The sequence below is a fragment of the Schistocerca serialis genome, chromosome 3, assembly GCF_023864345.2.
Source record: "Schistocerca serialis cubense isolate TAMUIC-IGC-003099 chromosome 3, iqSchSeri2.2, whole genome shotgun sequence".
Classification (NCBI taxonomy): domain Eukaryota; kingdom Metazoa; phylum Arthropoda; class Insecta; order Orthoptera; family Acrididae; genus Schistocerca; species Schistocerca serialis.
In genome coordinates this window covers 90,008,644-90,029,054 of record NC_064640.1, presented here as the reverse complement: position 1 = coordinate 90,029,054, position 20,411 = coordinate 90,008,644, and the positions used below count along the sequence as shown (strand labels likewise).

At 36.3% G+C, this 20,411-nt stretch overlaps 1 protein-coding gene across 14 annotated transcripts in view; it reads right to left on the bottom strand.

Annotated features, from left to right (window-relative positions):
* The window catches only part of LOC126469755 (CTTNBP2 N-terminal-like protein), a 224,879-nt gene that overhangs the window by 132,438 nt on the left and 72,030 nt on the right, over positions 1 to 20,411 (bottom strand). For all 14 annotated transcript variants that reach the window (XR_007586065.1, XM_050096970.1, XM_050096972.1 and 11 more), the window contains 2 exons: positions 15,841 to 15,945; positions 1,249 to 1,428 (listed from right to left, as the gene is read on the bottom strand). Coding sequence is in view for 13 of the 14 variants with exons in the window: in XM_050096970.1 (XP_049952927.1) it covers positions 1,249 to 1,428; positions 15,841 to 15,945 (285 nt within the window). In the remaining variant the exon portion in view is untranslated. The remainder of the gene's footprint in view (positions 1 to 1,248; positions 1,429 to 15,840; positions 15,946 to 20,411) is intronic.

The following is a 20,411-nucleotide window of genomic DNA, read 5'->3' as shown; positions in this document are numbered from 1 at the left end:
TTAATGAATGTGTCATCCCTCTGAATCTGAAGTTGAGCCCATCAGCAAAATTCAATGCAATGCATACAATCCACACCAGTTGATTCTTGGTGGAGACTGATATGACAAGGATGATATTTATGGTGATGCAGAACATGAACAACACTACTCTGGCTCATGCCAGATTCCCTTCTGATTTGACGCGAACTAACACAAGGATCCCAAACCACAGTGGCTAGGGTACCAATTTCCGTATCCTCGTTAGTAACTTCCCTTTGCCGGATATGTTTCGATATGTGTTAAAGATCCGGTTGTTCTTAATTTATCATACACATATTTAAATGTATGACGTGTAGTGTGAATGCATTGAGGACACCTTTCAGAGTGCAAGTCTCTAGCTCTCACTGAATTTCGTTGGCATTCTCCATAAATGAGAAACATATTTACTTGTTCTTCGAAGGAATACACCATTCACTTTCGCTTGTTCGACGATACTAGTCTTACTGTTCCTATTAGTGTTGCATTGCATGGCACGTTAGATGGATACACCGTATTCTGCGAATATTTACTATTTGCACAATATACAAGAGAGAATTGTCAGAGCATGTGCTTCGATAAATGCCAAAGTGTTAAGGAATAGCACTCAAGCCATGATAAGAAGATTGCAGCACTACATTGATGCCAATGGTCATCACTTCAAACACCTTCTGTAAATGAATGTACATGCCACCTTTTTGACCTTCATTGACCTTCAAAGACCTTACTGTTACACATCATTGGACTAATCTCGAGAGCCACCATCAGAAAATAAGTACCAAACTATAGCATCCCATTTAAAAAAAACGAAGTTGATCTTCCTATCTCTGACGTGACCGCACCTAGCAACAAGAAACCAACATCATATTTTGGCCCCCATTGCCTTGTGCAACATTTGTCCCACAAACTTTTCAACTACTATCATTCTTTTGGAGTTCGTCTAGGTGGCAATAGTTAGTGACAATAGTTAGTGATATCTCCTCTCTTTTTTGAGTTGGGGGATGTACCAGAGAGAATTTCAGTGATGCTATTTTAACAGCTATGCTTTCCAGAAGTTCAGTACCATCTCTCTTTTTTCCAAATGCTTTTATAATTTAAATCCTCATGAACAGCAGTTTACCAAAAGTTCAGAATGAGAAACTGAAGAAAGATACCCTACTTTCAATTTAGCTGCTCTATAAACTTGTTTATATTAAAAAAAAAAAAATAAAAAAATAAAATGTTAAGACTCACCTGAGCTAGATCTTCCGACCGTTTTCTTTCTTCTATGTACTTCATGATTAATCTTTTTCTTTCTGCAAGCAATAAAAGTACTATTTGTTTTTGTCGAGATCTTTCTTCTTCCAACGTATCATTTGATTTCTTTAGGTCTTTCTCAAGTTTCTTTTTCATTTGCTTTTCTAACTCCAATTCCTAAAACATAACAATTCAAACAGTTTCAAAGAATAACTAACATAAGAGAGAGGCACTACTACTGCAAATTCTCTGTTAGTATTTCACAGTAAGGAAATATAATCTAAAAAAGCCCATAGTAGCCAGACTACACACACATTTATTTTGTGAATCACAAGCTACTAGGCATTGGTAAATTAAGCCACTTACCAAGAAGATGAAGATAATTAAATGGTTATGACCATACACTAGTATTAATGTTGCAAATTTCATACGAATTCTTTTACGGGATGGTTTACAGAAGAGCATAATTCAGTTTAGCTTTAGAAATGATCCAGAAACAAAGAAAGCTATTAATTTATTGGTACAAGGACAGGCTTTGACATAAAACCTCGCCAACGGCTAGTTCCCACACATACTAATCTGAGTCATTTACTTAAGGTACCAATAAAACTTGCCACCCACAAGAATTCTACATCCAGCCATATGCAAAACCTGGCAACAATGTAGATGGGGAATTTTCTGGAGGAAGTGTTGTCTTCCTCGTGAGCTATTGCAGTCCACTCATGATCTACTAGTGAAAGTTACCCAATGTAGACACAAAGTTGTGAATTCGAGTCCACTTCTTCCTTTTATTTTTAAAACACGTTTCAGGTGTCTGCTAAAGCAAAACCTTCCAGGAACATCTGCACAAAAGAGCTCGTGGCTACATCAAAATAAGAACAATTTATGCTCAGGAGTTTCCTCACCATACTGTGGCAACCGGCCATTGTCAGTGGCAGCCAGATGTCAGCTGGTATCAACAAAAGTGATCATGACAGTGTGCCTTTGATAACTTTTTCTGCTCTCACACTGGCTAGCGTAAAATTGTTAATTACTGTAATTTGATTTTCCACACAAAATAACTTCATTAAACTGAGTGAATGAAGTGCAGTGACATCAGACATAGGACACCAAGAATGTATTTATCATATTTAATTTTTTTTTTATATTTGGAGTTCCAGTATTTAACTTAAAGTCAAAGGTTTGACTAGCATACTCAAATCTTACGAATGTGGTTTAAGCATTACAAAATAAAGTCATGAGGAAAAATGTTCATTTGTTAGAAATTGTTCACTTTGAGTTTCATAGACAACAGGAGGCAGCTTGAAACGGGGGCAAATCACATCAGGAAATAATTTTCTTGCTTCATGGAAATCATTCTGGCATGAATCATTCTCCACATTCAGAAAGTCTTAATAAATGACACATATGATGAACTGTGATCATTTACCCCAACTGCAACACTTGGATTCAATAGGCAAGGTTCACAAGTTGGGTGTAAGAGTACTGCAGTTTCACTTGTAAGCCATCAGTTTGCTCACTGAGCATTCTTACTGGTAATGAGTTATGTTAACTTCTTAAAAAGAAATTAATGGCTGAGCCATGACAAAGGACATCTCTTTGGGCAAAAAGGCAAACTGACTGATAATATTTTGCATCTGGTGGCATAAACAGGGTGTTGTGCACTATGAACTCCTTCCCATGGCTGTGTCCATCACAGGCGCCGGCAACAACTGTGACATCTTTTGGTCGCAGCGTAAGAAAAAACAACCAACAGAACCACATACAGTGTTGCTATTGCATGACAACACACACTGGTGACTTTTATAATAATAATAATAATAATAATAATAATAATAATAATAATAATAATAATAATATCGTATTTTAATAATACCGTATGTTAATAACACTGTATTTTGCAGACTATAAGACGCATTTTTTTCTTCGAAAAATTGCTTCCACAAGTCAGGTGGGTCTTATACTCTAAATTAATATATAAAAATGTCCAGCGTTTGATTTAAAATTCCCCCACTCTTAAAAAACCTATCTCTGCCTGGAAAACCTATCTCCACCTGGCAATGTTGGGGTCACCTGGCAGCAAAAACTTTAACTATAACTATAACTATACTATAACTATAACTGTAACTATAAAAACAAGTGGACATGAAAAAATGGGCTACCCTGTTGTCCTTTCATTTTGTACTGACAGTACACCAATGTGACGAACATGAGTTGTGGGGATTCACAAGCTTGCTAACAGTGTCTCCCTCCCGTCCTGCCATCACAAACCTAGAACACATCTATGATGTGTCATCGCAGTCAACAGTGCCAGTGAACTTGAACTTAAAGTGGTTTGTGTTATCGGTAACAGTACAATATTTTTGTTGTAGCTATTTACACAATGGAAACAAATAAAAGGTATTCATATGATGCAGGCAATAAATTGGAAGTAATAGCATACGCAGAAGAACATGGAAGCAGAGCAGCTGAGTAGCATTTCGGCCCTCCAACAACAGAAAAAACCATTCACGACTGGTGGTCTAGTAAAAAGGAACTGGAGAAAAGAAAAAAAAAAAAAAAATATGTGGAAGACTATATGTGCAAATAGAGGACTGAATGCAAACTGGCCAAAACTAGATGACATATTGAAATGGATTCAAGGACATTGTCAAAATTGCATTGGAATTAATACAAAAATGATTCAAACACATACTCACAACCTAGCTGTACAGTGGAACTTAACAGACTTTACGGGTGGAGTTCCATGTTTAGGACACATCATTGACTTAGCACACAAACCAAAACCACAATATCTCATAAAATGCTACAAGAGTATGAAGAGAAAATATTTTCTTTCCATCAATTTACTATTCAACACTGAAAGAAAACCAGTGTGGAACTAAGCCAATGGTGAATATGAACACAACTCCTCTGACATTTGATGTGCCAAAGAACAGAACTGTTGCCATGAAAAGTGCAAAAAGTGTAACTATAAAAACAAGTGGACATGAAAAAATGGGCTACCCTGTTGTCCTTTCATTTTGTACTGACAGTACTAAATTTAATACAATGACCATTTTCAAGCACAAAACAATGCCAAAACCTTCCGAAATACCACGAGATGGTGGTGTTAGTGTACATGACAAGGGTTAGACAGGAGGAGGCTGGTATGAAATTATGGTTTAACAGAGTGTGGGAGAGAAGGAAATGAACAGTTCCCCCTCTTGTGCTAGATCAATTTAGCAGTCACTTGAAAAATTCTGTGTAAGAGAAATTGAGACAGAGAAATACAGTGCTTGCTGTCAATCCGAGAGTACTCACTTCACAACTGCAACCTCTTGATGTCTTGATAAACCATGTAAAAAGTATATGAGAGAGGAATGGAACAAATGGACACTGGATGAAACTCAACATGAATTCATGTTGAAGGGAATGTTAAAACGACCTACAATCAAACGAGTGTGTCAATGGATAAAACAGTCATAGTCTAGAATGAGAGAAAACATTATTAGTGTTAAAGCTTCCTCGGAATGCAGTCTAAGTAATGCTCTCAATGGCACTAAAGACGATCTTATATGTGAAGAGGATAACGATTATGAAGAAGAAGAAGAAATCTCAGATTACAATTTTCAGGGATTTTAAAGGTCAGTTCGGTTTTAAAAACTAAGATTTTTTTAGTCTGGCTTTGCAATCTAATAATAAAAATGGTGAAAATGTTATTTTTTTAAAAATTGCTTGAAAATTAAGGTGTGTCTTATAGTCCATAGGATTCTATAGTCTGTAAAATATGGTAATACAAGAAACCTGTCTAAGAGTTAGAGAAGTCATCCCTCACACATGTATTCTTTCGAACTTGAGCCCTCAAATGTTTACACTTCCTGCTCCTTACTGAACAACCACCACAAAAATTCCTTTCTGGACAGAAATGAACTATAACCTGGCTTCTTGACATCTTTAACTGCAGCTCAGTATGTTTTTACACACACTGAATTGGTAAAATATCAAAGCACTGTCAGACTGTTTTAAATACTGTGATAGAATTCATTGTTCATGCTCAATTTATCTCTTATGTTAACTATTGTGTAATCTGTAACATTAATGTGCAAAAATCGATATGAATTACTAAGATATTACACACTTTGGACTTCAAAACAGTGTTTGTTTGTGTGTCGTTCTGTGTCATACTCTATTAATATGAAATGTGGCTGCTGGGAGTAGACACAAAGAAACCCAGTTGATGAATTACTCAGCACCACAGTTTCATAAATACAATTGTGTACTCACAAAACCCAAAAATTATGTCAAGCAGATGCAGAAAGAGGCATCATCAATGTAGCCTTCACTTTACAGTGCAACTCAGTTACTTTAGCTCTAGATAACAGCTGCAGCATTCAGCTCTCCCTTACTGCCCCATTGGTGGCTAGCACAGATAAACATAAAAGGCAGGATCAGTTGTATTTTCTGCATGGAATGACCTTTCTGAACTCAAAATCGTTAAGTGAAAATCACTTTGATTATTTAATGGAAATGACAATAAAATCTCAAGTAATTCAGCAGGATAATTCTGTGCCATCCAAAAAATAATTTGACAATTACAGAGTTGCCAAACATATGAAGCACTGCTGCAAAGTTCCAGTTGTCCTACTGGTAGGAAAAATGTGTTTCCATAGCTGAAATGTTTGTCAAGTGGCCTCAGAAGTGAGTATAGTCTGGGTCTCAAAGATGCAGATGCTGAAGGCTGTAATACGGAAACTATATGACAATGAGTTTTATTCTCATTTCTGTAAGTAGGTTTAGGGACTACCGTGTAGTTTCTAATAACACTCAGATGACCTGATTACAAACTAAACATCATATACCAATAACTGTCATAATTGTTTTCCTGTCTCAAGCACACTGAAAACTGAGAAGCTCATTCACCAAATGTGATTCACTTTTTTGGTGCATCGCCTGTGGTTATGCTGATAATATTATGAGTATGCAACACATCTTTTGATCATTGCAAGCTTAAAAAAGGTTTTCCTTAAGAACACTACCATTTGTACTACCCTCAAAACAAGAGAAACACAAATGAAAAGACAACACAGCATCAATTTGAAAATGTGAGCATCCACATTGACATTTCGCAAGTTATTAATAACAAAAGTTCCAAATCAAGTAAGTCTACAGTGCATGGGAATCATACAAAATGACCGAAAAAGCAGGTTCAAAAGTCCATGAAGAAAATGAAAAAAACTGAATGTGTGCAGTACTGCTTGTGGTAGTAGAATGCATATTTTAGTAGCGTTTTTTCATTAGTTTGTGTCATACCACAAACGTGAGACTTTTTACACTTGCAATACTTATTTTATAACTCTTAAAAACAACATTAATTAGCTTCAACTAACAAGTAACTGCAAGGTAAGTAGTGGAACTCCAAATAACAAAAATCGCAATTAAAACAGACACGTGTTGCAACCTACACATGTTGTATTATTGCTCTTTGTTAACTTGGTTTACCAACGTTATTTTGTTTGGAAAATTTAACTACAATAATAAATGACTCTACACTGGCCACGGTGAGAGTAGAAATGTGTCCAAAGAGAGCCGAGTCATGATCAATTTGGTGGATGCCAAACAGTGCCAGGTGGTTGATGTCGGCTGACCAGTGGCATGTTGCCACAGTACAGTGAGGAAACTCTCAAGCATAAACTCTTTATTTTGATGCAGCAAAAAGCTCTTTTGTGGAAATGTTTCTGGATGGTTTTGCTATTACTGGTGAATCAGAAAGTGAAGCAAATTATCTTTGGGGTATCAGACTGATATTTTTAGCAGACACCCAAACTGCAGTTTAAAAATTAAAGGAAGGCGCTAACTCTGAACTTGTGACTTTACTAAACCACACATTTTATCATTAAACAATGAGCAGGCTACAACAGCTTAAGCAGAGAATGACACTTCCTTCGGAAACTTCCACATTCTACAGTGCAGACAGTTTTATTGCCAACTTTAGGAAATTACACAGACTTATTCTCTGAAACAGCCACCCAATGACAAAGTTTTAGATCAAAGACTGTACTGCAAGAGTGTATAAAGAAGTTAAAGCCACAGTGGTTGTTTTTAGTTTTTTACCTGTATGGACTATATCAATCTTGCATACTTCAAATTACGTATGAATGCCATGCATGTAAATCAAAGCACATTAGCATGATCAGAGAGATCCATTACAGTATGTACATTCTACTTCTCCAGAATTTTTGAATTAGTGTCCAAACTTTAGGCATAATCTTTTTAAGAAATTTAATATATTGACTGAGTAGTCTAGGAAGTTATTCTTGTTTAACATATAAACACAGTCAAGGAAGTTATTCTTGTTTAATTTAGGCCAAAGCCAAAATTTGAGTGCCATGAGAGAGAAGTGTACGAGTTGCAATTGGATTGTTAGATCCAGGGTGTGGTGTGAGGGTCGTTGTAGTTTCTTTCATGTGTACGATTGTAGTGGCATGGGAACTGCGGAAATATATAAGGCTCAATGGTTGTACAGGATTGGCTGTGGACATAGGAAGATAGTGGAACAGAAGGAAGTGCTCCCCTTTCTGTATGTTCTGGTCATAAGAAGAGTGGACGGCACTTTGGGCCACCACGTTTATCGGAAGAAGACACATACTGACCTACATTTACACGCTGACAGCTGCCGTCATCTGGCTCAGAGGAATGGCGTGTTCAAACCACTGATACATAGGGCTCGCACTATGATAATTGAAGTATCAACGAAGAACTTTAACATCTGAAGGCAGTTTTCCAGAAGAATGACTACAAGGAGTGGCAAAATTCAGAGAGCCTTACGTCCTACACTCTCCATATGACCAGCGGAACCAGAAGAGGATTCTCAGGATGACTCCGGTGTTGCATTCATTTCTTTTTGTGGCACGTTATCCAGCAAGACAGGGTGAATTCTTCGGTAACACCACGTAAGGACGATCTTCCGCCCACCAGCCAAAACACAGGCACAAGTTGGTTGTGTGAAAGATGACCTTGGACTGCAGATATCCATGGTCCATCACATAACCTGCAATTGTGGTAAGATTTACATAGGTCAGGCTGTGCGTACTGTACAATATCATTGCCAAGAACAACAATGCCATGCCATATTTCAGCAGCCTAACAAATCGGCAGTCACAGAACGTTGCCTGATTGAACTGCATGGAACAAACTACAGCCACACCAAGGTTCTGTCACAGACCTCCAAATTCTGGAACTGTGTCATCAAGCAATCTCTTGAGATTCGAGTAATGGAACCACAGATAAATCGTGATAGCGGCTAGATACTTAGCAAGGCATGGGACCCTGCTGTCAGAACAGTCAAGAAGAGGAATCAGAAATGGGCAGTTTGGGCTATAAGTGGTGTAAATTCACAAACCTCTTGTCGACCCCTGTTCATGAGTCTCAGTATTTTGACATTGGCCTCTCAATATATATACATTCCTTATTGTCATTTCTTGTTAACAGTATTAGCTTATTCCCAAGAATAAGCAGCTTCCACTCAGTTAATACTTGGCAGAAATCACACTAGCATTTGGATTGGATTTTCGTAACACTTGTGCAGAAAGGTGTGTAGTATACTGCTGCATCCATTTTCAATAAGCTGTCACTCAAATTCAAAAATCTTAACAGTGATCCACACACCTTCAAATCAAAACTGAAGAGTTTCCTCATGGGTCACTCCTATTCTGTCGAGGAGTTCCTTGAAAAATTAAGCTGATTCTTGCAGTATTGTTGATTGTTAAATTCATGGACTGACTTTTTTTGGGTTCATAAACATTTTATTTTTATCTATTATTACTTTTATGTTGTAATTTCAGTTACTGACACGTTCTATGACGTTTGAAATTTGCTCCTCAATTTGGTCCTATGGAACTTGATGTGTAAATAAATAAAATTAATAAACATTAGACAAAAAACTGACTTTGGAGGCAGGCAGAGGAATGGCTTAAGTGTCGGCAGTATGCGCATCTGGGACAGAACACTGGATCAGTAGGTGCTGTGGGGCTAGAGGTGCTGGGTGCCAACAGCCGATGGAGTGACTGATCAGAGGGGAAACAAGCCGGAGATAAAAGCACGGTGCCAGCCAGCCCCCCCCCCCCCCCCCACCACCACCCGTCCCCCTCTCCTCCCAAATCAGTTGGTTCATCAGTCTACCTGACGATGGCTATGTGGTTGTTTGCCGAAATATCATGCCTGTAGGACACTAATATCTGGCAGTTCAGCCATGAAGTATTTTGACAAGATCTGGGAAGGTTACGGGGGGAGAAGGGAAAAGAAATGTGGGACAAAACAGGCAGCCAGAAAGCAAATTTTAATGTACAATCCATGCAAACAGTCCCAGGTTGAAACGGAGATATTGAAAAAAATCAACAGAAAAATTAGGTTCATCCATTTGTAATTCAGCCAGAGTACAAAATCAGTTATCCTTATTGCATCAGAATATCCAAGGATTGATGGGTAAGCTTAATGAGTTGCTTATTTGTGTTGAAGAATTAGAGTTGAGCAAACTAGTTTATATAATCTGTCTCTCTGAACATCGTGTGACTACTGACATAGATATGTTAAATCTTACAGGAGTCAAGTTGGCCTCTTACTTCTATAGAGAAAATATGGAGAAAGGAGAAGTTGCCACATTTGTCAGACACTGTTTTAATTTCCAGAATATTGATATTATAAATTTTGTTCAGAGCACAAGTTAGAAGCTTGTACAACAGACAAAGTATTTCATATAAGTCCTTTATAATAGGAAGTATATGCAGAGCACCTTCAGGGAACCTTAACCTCTTCATAAAAAAATTTGGATCTTTTGTCCCATCTCACAGGAGGAAAAAACAAAGAAAGAGTGGTTGCTGGTCATTTTAATGTGCATTTATGGAAAAGCTTTGTCAGTGAACAATTATTGCAATCAATCAGTGATACTGTCATTGAATTTACTTCCTACTGTGAACTTTTAAACTGGGATAAGTAAATGCTCTAAGACTGCTATTGATAATACGTCTGCAGACAAATCTAGGGAAAAAAGTAATATTGGTTTTAACCAATAGTAAAAGGACTATCTGATGCCATGTATCATCTTACGTTAAATGCTGAAACATTACAAGATATACAAACTACGAAATCTGAGTGCAGGAGATTAATAAACCAGTGAAAGATTGAGAATTTTAGGAGATTGCTCAAAGACATGAACTGGATAGATGTTTACAATACATCTGACCCAAATGGAAAACACAAAGCATTCATTAATAAAGTTAATTCATCACCTGAAAATTGCTTTCCCTCAAAGGTAACTCAATTCAAACAGAAATCTCAAAATAAACCACGAATTACACAAGGAATAAAGATATCATGTGGGACAAAAAGGACACTCCATCTACTATCCAGGAACAGCTCTGATGTTAGTATTGTAATGCATTACAAAGAATACTGCAAAAACAGTGACGCAAGTAATCCAGAAATCTAAGCAGCTTTATTATGAGAAAAAGATAATTACGTCAGGCAACAAAATAAAAACTATACGAGATATAGTAAAGAGAGAGAGAAGTGGAGCCAAAAAGGAAGAGTAACAGCTAGCTCTAAAAATAAACGAGACAGTGGTAACAAGTGCATATAGTGTTGCAAATCTCTTAAACAAGTACATTGTTTGTGATACTGACAGCTTGGGGTTATCAGGTTCAGTAAACAGTACAATGAAGTGTCTGAGACCAGTCTTTACAAATAACTTCAGTTACATGGAAATGACACTCACGTCTCCCACACATCCATCCTAAAATCCTGAAAATCAAAGTAGTCTAGCAGTTATGATAACATATCAACAAAGTGAATCAAAGAGTGCTCATATGAACTGAGTTCTATCTTAAGTTATTTGTGTAATCAATTTTTATCAGTGAAGCATTTACAGACTGGTTGAAATGTGCTGAAGTTAAGCCTCTTTACAAGAACAGGGATAAAGAGATACCGTCAAACTATTGACCAATTTCATTTTTGCCAGCTTTTTCAAAAATATTTGAAAAAGTTGTGTTCAAGTGCCCTCTTTAGTATCTATCTGCAAATAATGTATTGTCCAAGACACAATTTGGGTGCCTTCAGGGTTCCAATGTAGAGACAGTTATTTGCATGTAAAGTGAGAAAGTAATTAATTCATTAGATAACAAATTGACTTCCAACTGATTTGGAATTAATTACATGTGGTGTTCCTCAAGGTTCCACCTTGGGTACATGGCTTTTTCCTTGTGTATATTAATGACCTCTCGTGTATTACATTGTCAGATGCTTAGTTTATTTTGTTCATAGACAATACAAATATTGCCATAAATAGGAAGTCAAGTATAGGTTTAGAAATGGTCCCTAATCAAATTTTCACTGACATTAATAAATAGTTTAAAGCTAATTCACTGTCATTAAACTTTGAAAAGACACACTATATGCAGTTCAGAAACTGTAAGTGATTTCCTTCCAGCATGTGTGTAACAAATGAAGACATGCAGATCGAAGAGGTTGACAGTGTTAAATTTCTGGAGTTACAACTTAATAATCAACTCATTTGGGAAGGGCATACCACAGAATTACTGTAGCGCCTAAACAAGTCAGTATTTGCAATACGAATTATATCAGATATAGGAGACATTAAAAAAAGTGCATACTTTGCTTACTTTCATTCTACTGTGTCATATGGGATCATTTTCTAGGGTAACTGGTCAAACGGAGCAAAAGTTTTTAGAGTGCAAAAGTGTGTAATAACATTCAATTGTAGTGTAAATTCAAGAACATACTGTAGAAACCTGTTCAAAGGACTAGGTATTCTAACCATTGTTTCTCAGTATATTTATTCCTTAATGAAAGTTGTAAGTGATTTGTGTGTATTTCCAACAAATAGCTCAATATATAGTATCAATACTAGGAATATGAACAATCGACATTAAGACCTAAAAGACCTTGCTCCAACACATTTTCAATAAATCGCTAGCAAACATTAAAAACTTGATTTCAGATAAAGCACAGTTTAAACAGAGTATGAAAGATTTTTTGATATGCAACTCCTATGCTATAGATTAAATAACTTAACAGGGAGTGTTAGACCAGCTTAACTAAAAATGTCAGATTTCGTTTTTGACAGCACTTGTAACAACAGTCAAGATTAGATATTTTGAGTCTGATAAATTTATTAAAAGTGCATAACTATGTTTCATTCTGAAAGTGTATTAATTCTGTTAATATTAGCAATTTCAGTTCACTGTGATGTATTCACATATTTTGATTATCTTCTGACAAATGATCAGGGAAGTGAGCAGTATATTCGAATGTTCTACATTTCTTTTGTTATACTTTCTGACACGTTCCACACCTGCGAGAATCCTCTCATTTTTGGGTCAATGGAATGAAAACTGAATCTAATCAAATCCAATCGAATTTAATTTAATGTTGTCCATCTACTGGACTGCAATTTTTTGCTACTATCTTTATCACACTCTCAGTAAACGTGAATTGACATCAACTATTTATTGGCTAAATGCCTGCAGCAGATATCTTGAAAGAAAACTACACAATTTGAGCATATGAGGAATTTCATGGCACAACATTTATTTTGCTCAAATACTTTGCATTTCTTAACTTTTTAAACACATTCAGAGACCACTACAGAGAAAACAAAGTGAAATTTACCAAAGTGTATCTCCATTTGCTGTAGTATCACTCCTAAAATAATTCTTCCCCTTTGCTGCAATTTACTTTCAGACAAATACAAAGTAAATGTCACAATTATTTCACTGGATGTTTTCCAGTTTCGTAGTATACTGAGAGTAATTTATGTTTTACCGGTTCCTATGGTGTAGAAAATTTTGCTAAGGAAATTCTGTTTTACATAAAAGCTTGACATTTAAAATTTCCTCTAAAAATGTTGACACAGCTAATAAATTTTTCTGGAATAGTGAGCTACAGTGGTTAGACAAATGCGTTTCATTTCACCCAACATGAAACAATTTGAAATTTGATTTGATTTAAAGATTTCATTATAAATAATGATTATTATTTAATATAAGAGCATTGCATTCACAGCTCAAGTCCATTCCAATAAAATCCTTCCGCATGTGCGACTGCAAAGTGTAATAAAACTACCAATGTTTTGGCTACTGTTCCATAAAAAGTAGGACCACTAACATTTTTAAAAAGGCATATGAATTACTAAGAGGCTTAAAGAAAGGTATTTAATTGTGTTAATAACTAAAATAACATTAACATAAACTGTGTGAAAGAAACCTATTTAAATAATTGTTGTAGTATTTGTATAAATATTATCCAATTTAGACACCATATAGAGCTACAAAACAAGATGAAGGAGTTTAGTGGGATGAAGTTGCGATCTAGTAGTGCTTGTAGTTAACTTTAATTCGTTAAGGGCTGGTGAAAGCCTGTGATATTTGCAGCCTGAATTCTCTATAAGAACTGTGTTCATGTAATCTATAACTGTTAGTTTTCATACACCAATGTGCTTATTACTGAATAGATCCAATAAACAGCAAAGTTTGTTGAACACTGGCCTCATTATGTATGGAAACCTTTACCATGAATAAAGCACTATAGAATAATTATAGCTTGTAACATCACACAAGGATGAAATGTTGTGAATGTGGAGAACCATCAGGTATATAATGGAATGATGACAACGAAAGTTTGTGTCAAACCTGGATTTCGCACTTATCGTGAGTGGTCACCTTACCATTAGGCTATCTGAGCATGACTCACGGCCACACCCAAACTTCCACATGTCTTCATCTGTGTGTCTTCTACAACCTACAGTCATACAGCTATTATACATATTTCCATAAAGAGGAGAAATTTTAATACAAAGTCACTTGCCAGTGTTGGCGGATAAATGCAATATTGCTGTACTTGTCTTGTATGATGCAATTTTCCAAACAGCCAACACCGGGCAGGTGACTATTACAATGTATCCCTATACAGAAATATACATAATGGATGTACAAGTATAGGTTGTAGACACATAGTTGATGATCTGGCTGTGAGTCATGCTTGGATAGCCTTATGGGAAATCCTGGTCTGAGTACTGGTCTAGCACAAATCTTCATTGCCATCATTCAATTATACAGCTGCTGGTTGTCCATATTTGCAGCTGTGAACGCATTTCATGTATTTCATAATGGCTGTAGTCACTGCACTGCCTATTCCTTGGGATATTCATGCATGCCCGAAGGAACACTGCATCATACTACTCAACAACACACACACTGCAATATCGTATTATACAAGGAAGACTTTTCCTTAAATCCGCTATATAAATTTTAACAAAGTTGCAGAGCTCAGCTAAAATGTTATGAAACACAGTTAACACTGTAGTGCAGCACACAGTTAATTCCACATCCCAAGAAATCTAAATTATTTCTGGAGCTTCTGACAAATCAGTGCCAAGAAAAACAGAAAAACAATGATATCGCTTGCACCCAGTGATCTGCTTAGCACGTACGCCAAATGGCTTCTGTCCCATAATTTATCTACGTAGTTTCACTCCAGTGGAGAACAAGCAGTGGTATCAAACGGCAGTATCCATGACTCAACTTCAAGACTTGCCATCATGTGGCTGTTTACCAGCTTCAGTGGAGGCTCGTAATATGTGCCTCTGTGGCCAGTCTACTTCCCTTTTAGTAAACAACATCTGTGATTTTTAGTTGGGTTGCCTGGCTGAGTGAGACGTCCAGAAATGGAGCAAATATAGCTGGCTTCATCCAAATGGACAATTCCCACAAAAATTCACGATTCTCAGTGCTTTTAGGCTTCTGACCTACAAAATCTTTAAGTGTAGCTGCCAAAATAACATCGCATTGAATGAAGTAACCCTAAAATTCACTCCATATTGGAAACAGAGGACAGTATGTCATTTGCAGTATATTTAGGTTAAAATGTGAATGGATCAAAATTTCCACACATACAAATTTGTTTGATAAAAACTGAAAGAGAACAATTTACCATCTCCCACATCTTCATTTGCAGGTGACAGCAAGCTACTGCAAGACATAGGAAAGACGTGACATAGGTGGTGTGGAGGGGGAGGAGAGAGGGGGCAATATAGTAGGAGGCAGGATTTGTCCTGCAACAGAAGTGCCAGAGCAGAGGTAAGAACAGAGAAAATGTGTAAAAACCTAATACTAAAAATACTTTGCTATATTTTGCCTCAGAATATCATGTAATGGACAAATATATTTACGATGAGTACGCTGATACAACTCTGTGTTTGTACCATGTTTTCCATTATACGTCATTTTTAGAGCTGAAATGAGGACATAACGTAACTCTCAGGAAACATTTGATGTTACTGATAGAATCTTGTGCCAGGTCTTGTTACAAACTCAACACGCTGGATTTTTGCTCCACGTAATGTACACTATCGTTTCAAATTTACAACAGTTATTACTTTCATAAACTTCCATAAACTGCTGCTACATTTTTTTATCTAAGGAAATTGTTACCCATTTCGTTATTTCAATGTTGTAACTGTGATTCTTAAAACCTGTGTGTTACAATACTATTAAAATAAGGGTCCATTATACATGTAGAAACTGTCTCAGCACATACCTGTTTGAGTCTCATACGTTCCTTTTCCAACCCATATGTAATATCATCACCCTGAGCTGTATCATGTTCATGTTTTCTCTTTTCTTCATCTAGTTCTTGAACTACCTGTAACATCATTACATAAAACATAAATAGAAGCTTTATTAAAAATGTTTAAATAAAATTGATTTAGCTTATGCAGTAATGTAAAATCCAGCATTTACTTTTAAACAGCCACCTTGGCCGGTGATTTTTTGAATAATATTATTATGTACCAGTAGAAAATTTAGCTGGTGTTTCATATTATACAGTTAGTTTCATTGCGCATACTCTTCTTTCCTAGGTCTTGATAACTTACTTCTTATATATTCATTGCATTGTGTAGAAATCTACAAAAACTATCTAAGAAATAAAATTAAAATGAGAAGCATTACAATCTAGAAAGCAGAGATAATATTATGGGTCATCTAGCATGCAGTAGACAGAAACGTATTTAGATACAAACACCACACAATTTATCAGCAAATATTATTATTATTATTATTATTATTATTATTTCTTTCTTGTCTCAGACGTTATGTCTGGTTAAAAATGGAAGGTGATGCAGACCTTGATCAAGCGCGACTTTCTTTTAACTGTACGGTATATGTTATATTGCATTTAGGAACTTTCGGGTAATTGAACAAGTGTCAATAATTTCAGATTTCTGTAGTTGTATGTATAAGTTTGGATGTAGCTGTATTGCATTGATGTACTGGTGGATATTGTGTGGTATGACTCCTGTAGTTGATAGTATAATTGGTATAATGTCAACTTTATCCTGATGCCACATGTCCTTGACTTCCTCAGCCAGTTGGATGTATTTTTCAATTTTTTCCTCCTGTTTTCTTTTGTATATTTGTTGTATTGGGTATGGATATTTTGATTAGTTGTGCTAATTTCTTCTTTTTATTGGTGAGTATGATGTCAGGTTTGTTATGTGGTGGTGTTTTATCTGTTGTAATGGTTCTGTTCCAGTATAATTTGTATTCATCGTTCTCCAGTACATTTTGTGGTGCATACTTGTATGTGGGAACATGTTGTTTTATAAGTTTATGTTGTAAGGCAAGCTGTTGATGTATTATTTTTGCTACATTGTCATGTCTTCTGGGATATTCTGTATTTGCTAGTATTGTACATCCACTTGTGATGTGATCTACTGTTTCTATTTGTTGTTTGCAAAGTCTGCATTTATCTGTTGTGGTATTGGGATCTTTAATAATATGCTTGCTGTAATATCTGGTGTTTATTGTTTGATACTGTATTGCAATCATGAATCCTTCCGTCTCACTGTATATATTGCCATTTCTTAGCCATGTGTTGGATGCGTCTTCATCGATGTGTGGCTGTGTTAGATGAAACGGGTGCTTGCCATGTAGTGTTTTCTTTTTCCAATTTACTTTCTTCGTATCTGTTGATGCTATGTGATCTAAAGGGTTGTAGAAGTGGTTATGAAAATGCAGTGGTGTAGCCGATGTATTTATATGAGTGATTGCTTTGTGTATTTTGCTAGTTTCTGCTCGTTCTATAAAGAATTTTCGTAAATTGTCTACCTGTCCATAATGTAGGTTTTTTATGTCGATAAATCCCCTTCCTCCTTCCTTTCTGCTTAATGTGAATCTTTCAGTTGCTGAATGTATCTGATGTACTTTATATTTGTGGCATTGTGATCGTGTAAGTGTATTGAGTGCTTCTAGGTCTGTGTTATTCCATTTCACTACTCCAAATCAGTAGGTCAATATTGGTATAGCGCAAGTATTTATAGCTTTTGTCTTGTTTCTTGCTGTCAATTCTGTTTTCAGTATTTTTGTTAGTCTTTGTCTATATTTTTCTTTTAGTTCTTCTTTAATATTTGTATTATCTCTTCCTATTTTTTGTCTGTATCCTAGATATGTATAGGCATCTGTTTTTTCCATCGCTTCTATGCAGTCGCTGTGGTTATCCAATACGTAATCTTCTTGTTTAGTGTGTTTTCCCTTGACTATGCTATTTTTCTTACATTTGTCTGTTCCAAAAGCCATATTTATATCATTGCTGAATACTTCTGTTATCTTTAGTAATTGGTTGAGTTGTTGATTTGTTGCTGCCAGTAGTTTTAGATCATCCATGTATAGCAGATGTGTGATTTTGTGTGGGTATGTTCCAGCAATATTGTATCCATAATTTGTATTATTTAGCATGTTGGATAGTGGGTTCAGAGCAAGGCAGAACCAGGAAGGACTTAATGAGTCTCCTTTGTATATTCCACACTTAAGGGGATACGGAATCACCTATCCCCGCAATGTTAATATATGCCTACTATAGGGAACATTTTCTCACAAACTACTGGAGACAGAGAGGTAAAAATTTTACTGTATGTGCATTCATATGTTACAACAATACTGAAACAACAGTTTATTGTCAAAGTATTTTCTTACAGAGATATTGTACATTTATTTTTAAGTAAATTTTTTCCATCGCTTTTTACTAGACTATCACCCCTAAGTCTTTTGTAAATCAAGTAATTAAAAAATCGTTGTTTCAGTATGTAATAGGGACCTATGTCACTACGTCATAAAAATTTCAGACTTCTAGGTTGACCAGTACCTGAGATAATGTTCCTAGATGAAGTAAAAAGTAAACTTACGGGAAACGGAGAAAGAAGATTAAAACATTCCTGATCCGTAGCTAATACCCCCTTCACAGTCTTCATAATCATCTTCAAGTCTTCTTTTGGCACCCCTCTGCACCTGTCTTGCTTTTTTCACTAATGTCTTGATTATATTATCAGCATGCCTTAGTCTGTGCTGATCTAAAAAGAACATAGCACGTACCGTACGGGAACCAACACACATACCCAACTTTTGAAGGACCTGGCATTTAGTTATATTTCCAAGATTGAAGGTTGCCACAGCATCATACACACCAAAATGTAGTGTATTAATTCCGACAAACACTGTTTTTGGGAGACGATGCCATATCACACTATTCAAGCACTCGTTGGGGTTCTGCGTTTTTCCGTGAAGACATTTCATCAGAAGACTTCTGTCAGCCAGATCTCTGAAAATGGGCTTTATTTCTGCCATGATGGCTGATGGTAGACTGTGGTGGTGAATGTATTTCTCTCCTGTTGTTAGTCCCCTATTGTATTTACACCAGCTGTTTTCACCTTTGGGGCACAAACCATGTTGTGGATGCTCATCCGTGGATGCGGTGTGGAAATATAAAGCCCATATAGCTCTCCTCATTTCTTCAAGATTGCCTGTATTTTGCCTGATTGCAAGGCCATAGCAGTTCTGAATGTGGTCTATTATGGAATCAGTCAATCTTCCTCTGCCATCCAAGGTTTTCCCATCATCTAGTTTTTTCCCTTTCATAACTGATTTTAACCTTCTCAGCCTGGCACCCATTCTCTTCTGCACATGTCCTATACATTCAAGTTTGCTTATATTTACACTGTTCCCATATGGTTTGCTTTCCAAAACTTCTTTGAATGCTTTAGAGTCACCATCTCCCAGATATTTGACATAGCGAACATTATACCACTGTGAAGAGCGATGAAAAATTTTCTTCACCCCAGCAACCTCCATGCCACCACTACTACCATAATAATTAGCAATACAGTCATCACTGTGTTCATTTTTCAGCCTGCCTGTGCACCTACAGTATTTAGACATTATTGCAACATCAATAACCTTGCCAGTATCAACACTAGTTGCTGTTACAACACCATTGTTGGAGGTGTGGCCCCTTTTCTGCCACGTGCCATCAAACGCCACTGTGAGGTCACGACTGCCGTCATTTTCTTCCACTGCTTCTTCCACAGCAACCTGCATTGACTTCTGTGCTACATCTTCAACTGCAGATCCTAGTACATAATTGTAAGCTTCAAACTTTGAAGGTGCACTTGGAAGATTTAGAACACCACATAGCATATCACCAGCTGCTTTGCCCTTACCAATTGCTCGCAATCCATAAACTAACCTAATATTTACACTATAAAGTTCAGTTTTCTTGTATCCATTATTTACAGATACTGAAACCGAACTTGGAAACTTACAGCTGTATTTACAAACACTGCATATTAAATTAAACTGGGCAGCCAGGCCAACATGGGATTCTACTTTCAGAGAAACGTTTCCATGACATTTTTTGCAGCACAAACTGTTTTCAAGAGCTTCACACAATATATTCGTATCAATGAGTTCAAAAACTTCATTCCCTCTATCAAGTAAATTATATTTCTCTTCCAAATCTCTTAGTTTTTTATGAGAAGCACTGTTTTCATTTGGTGTAAGTTCGTTCGGCAAATCAGTAATAAGTGGATTCACATTTTCCAACAGTGATGATGATGAACTGCTTTGCTTTGCTAATGAATCATTATTTCTTTTCTTTTGCCAGTTCACACGCTTTTTAAATACTTTTGCTTTAGCTCTAGGCATTTTCACTGCGAAAAATGAAGCACTAAATACGAAATAACTCAACAACAACTACTTTCTTATATCACACTGTTTACAAAACAGTCCCGCCACAAAGTCAAAGAGTAACTTGAGGAAACCAGAGAGAAACATTTT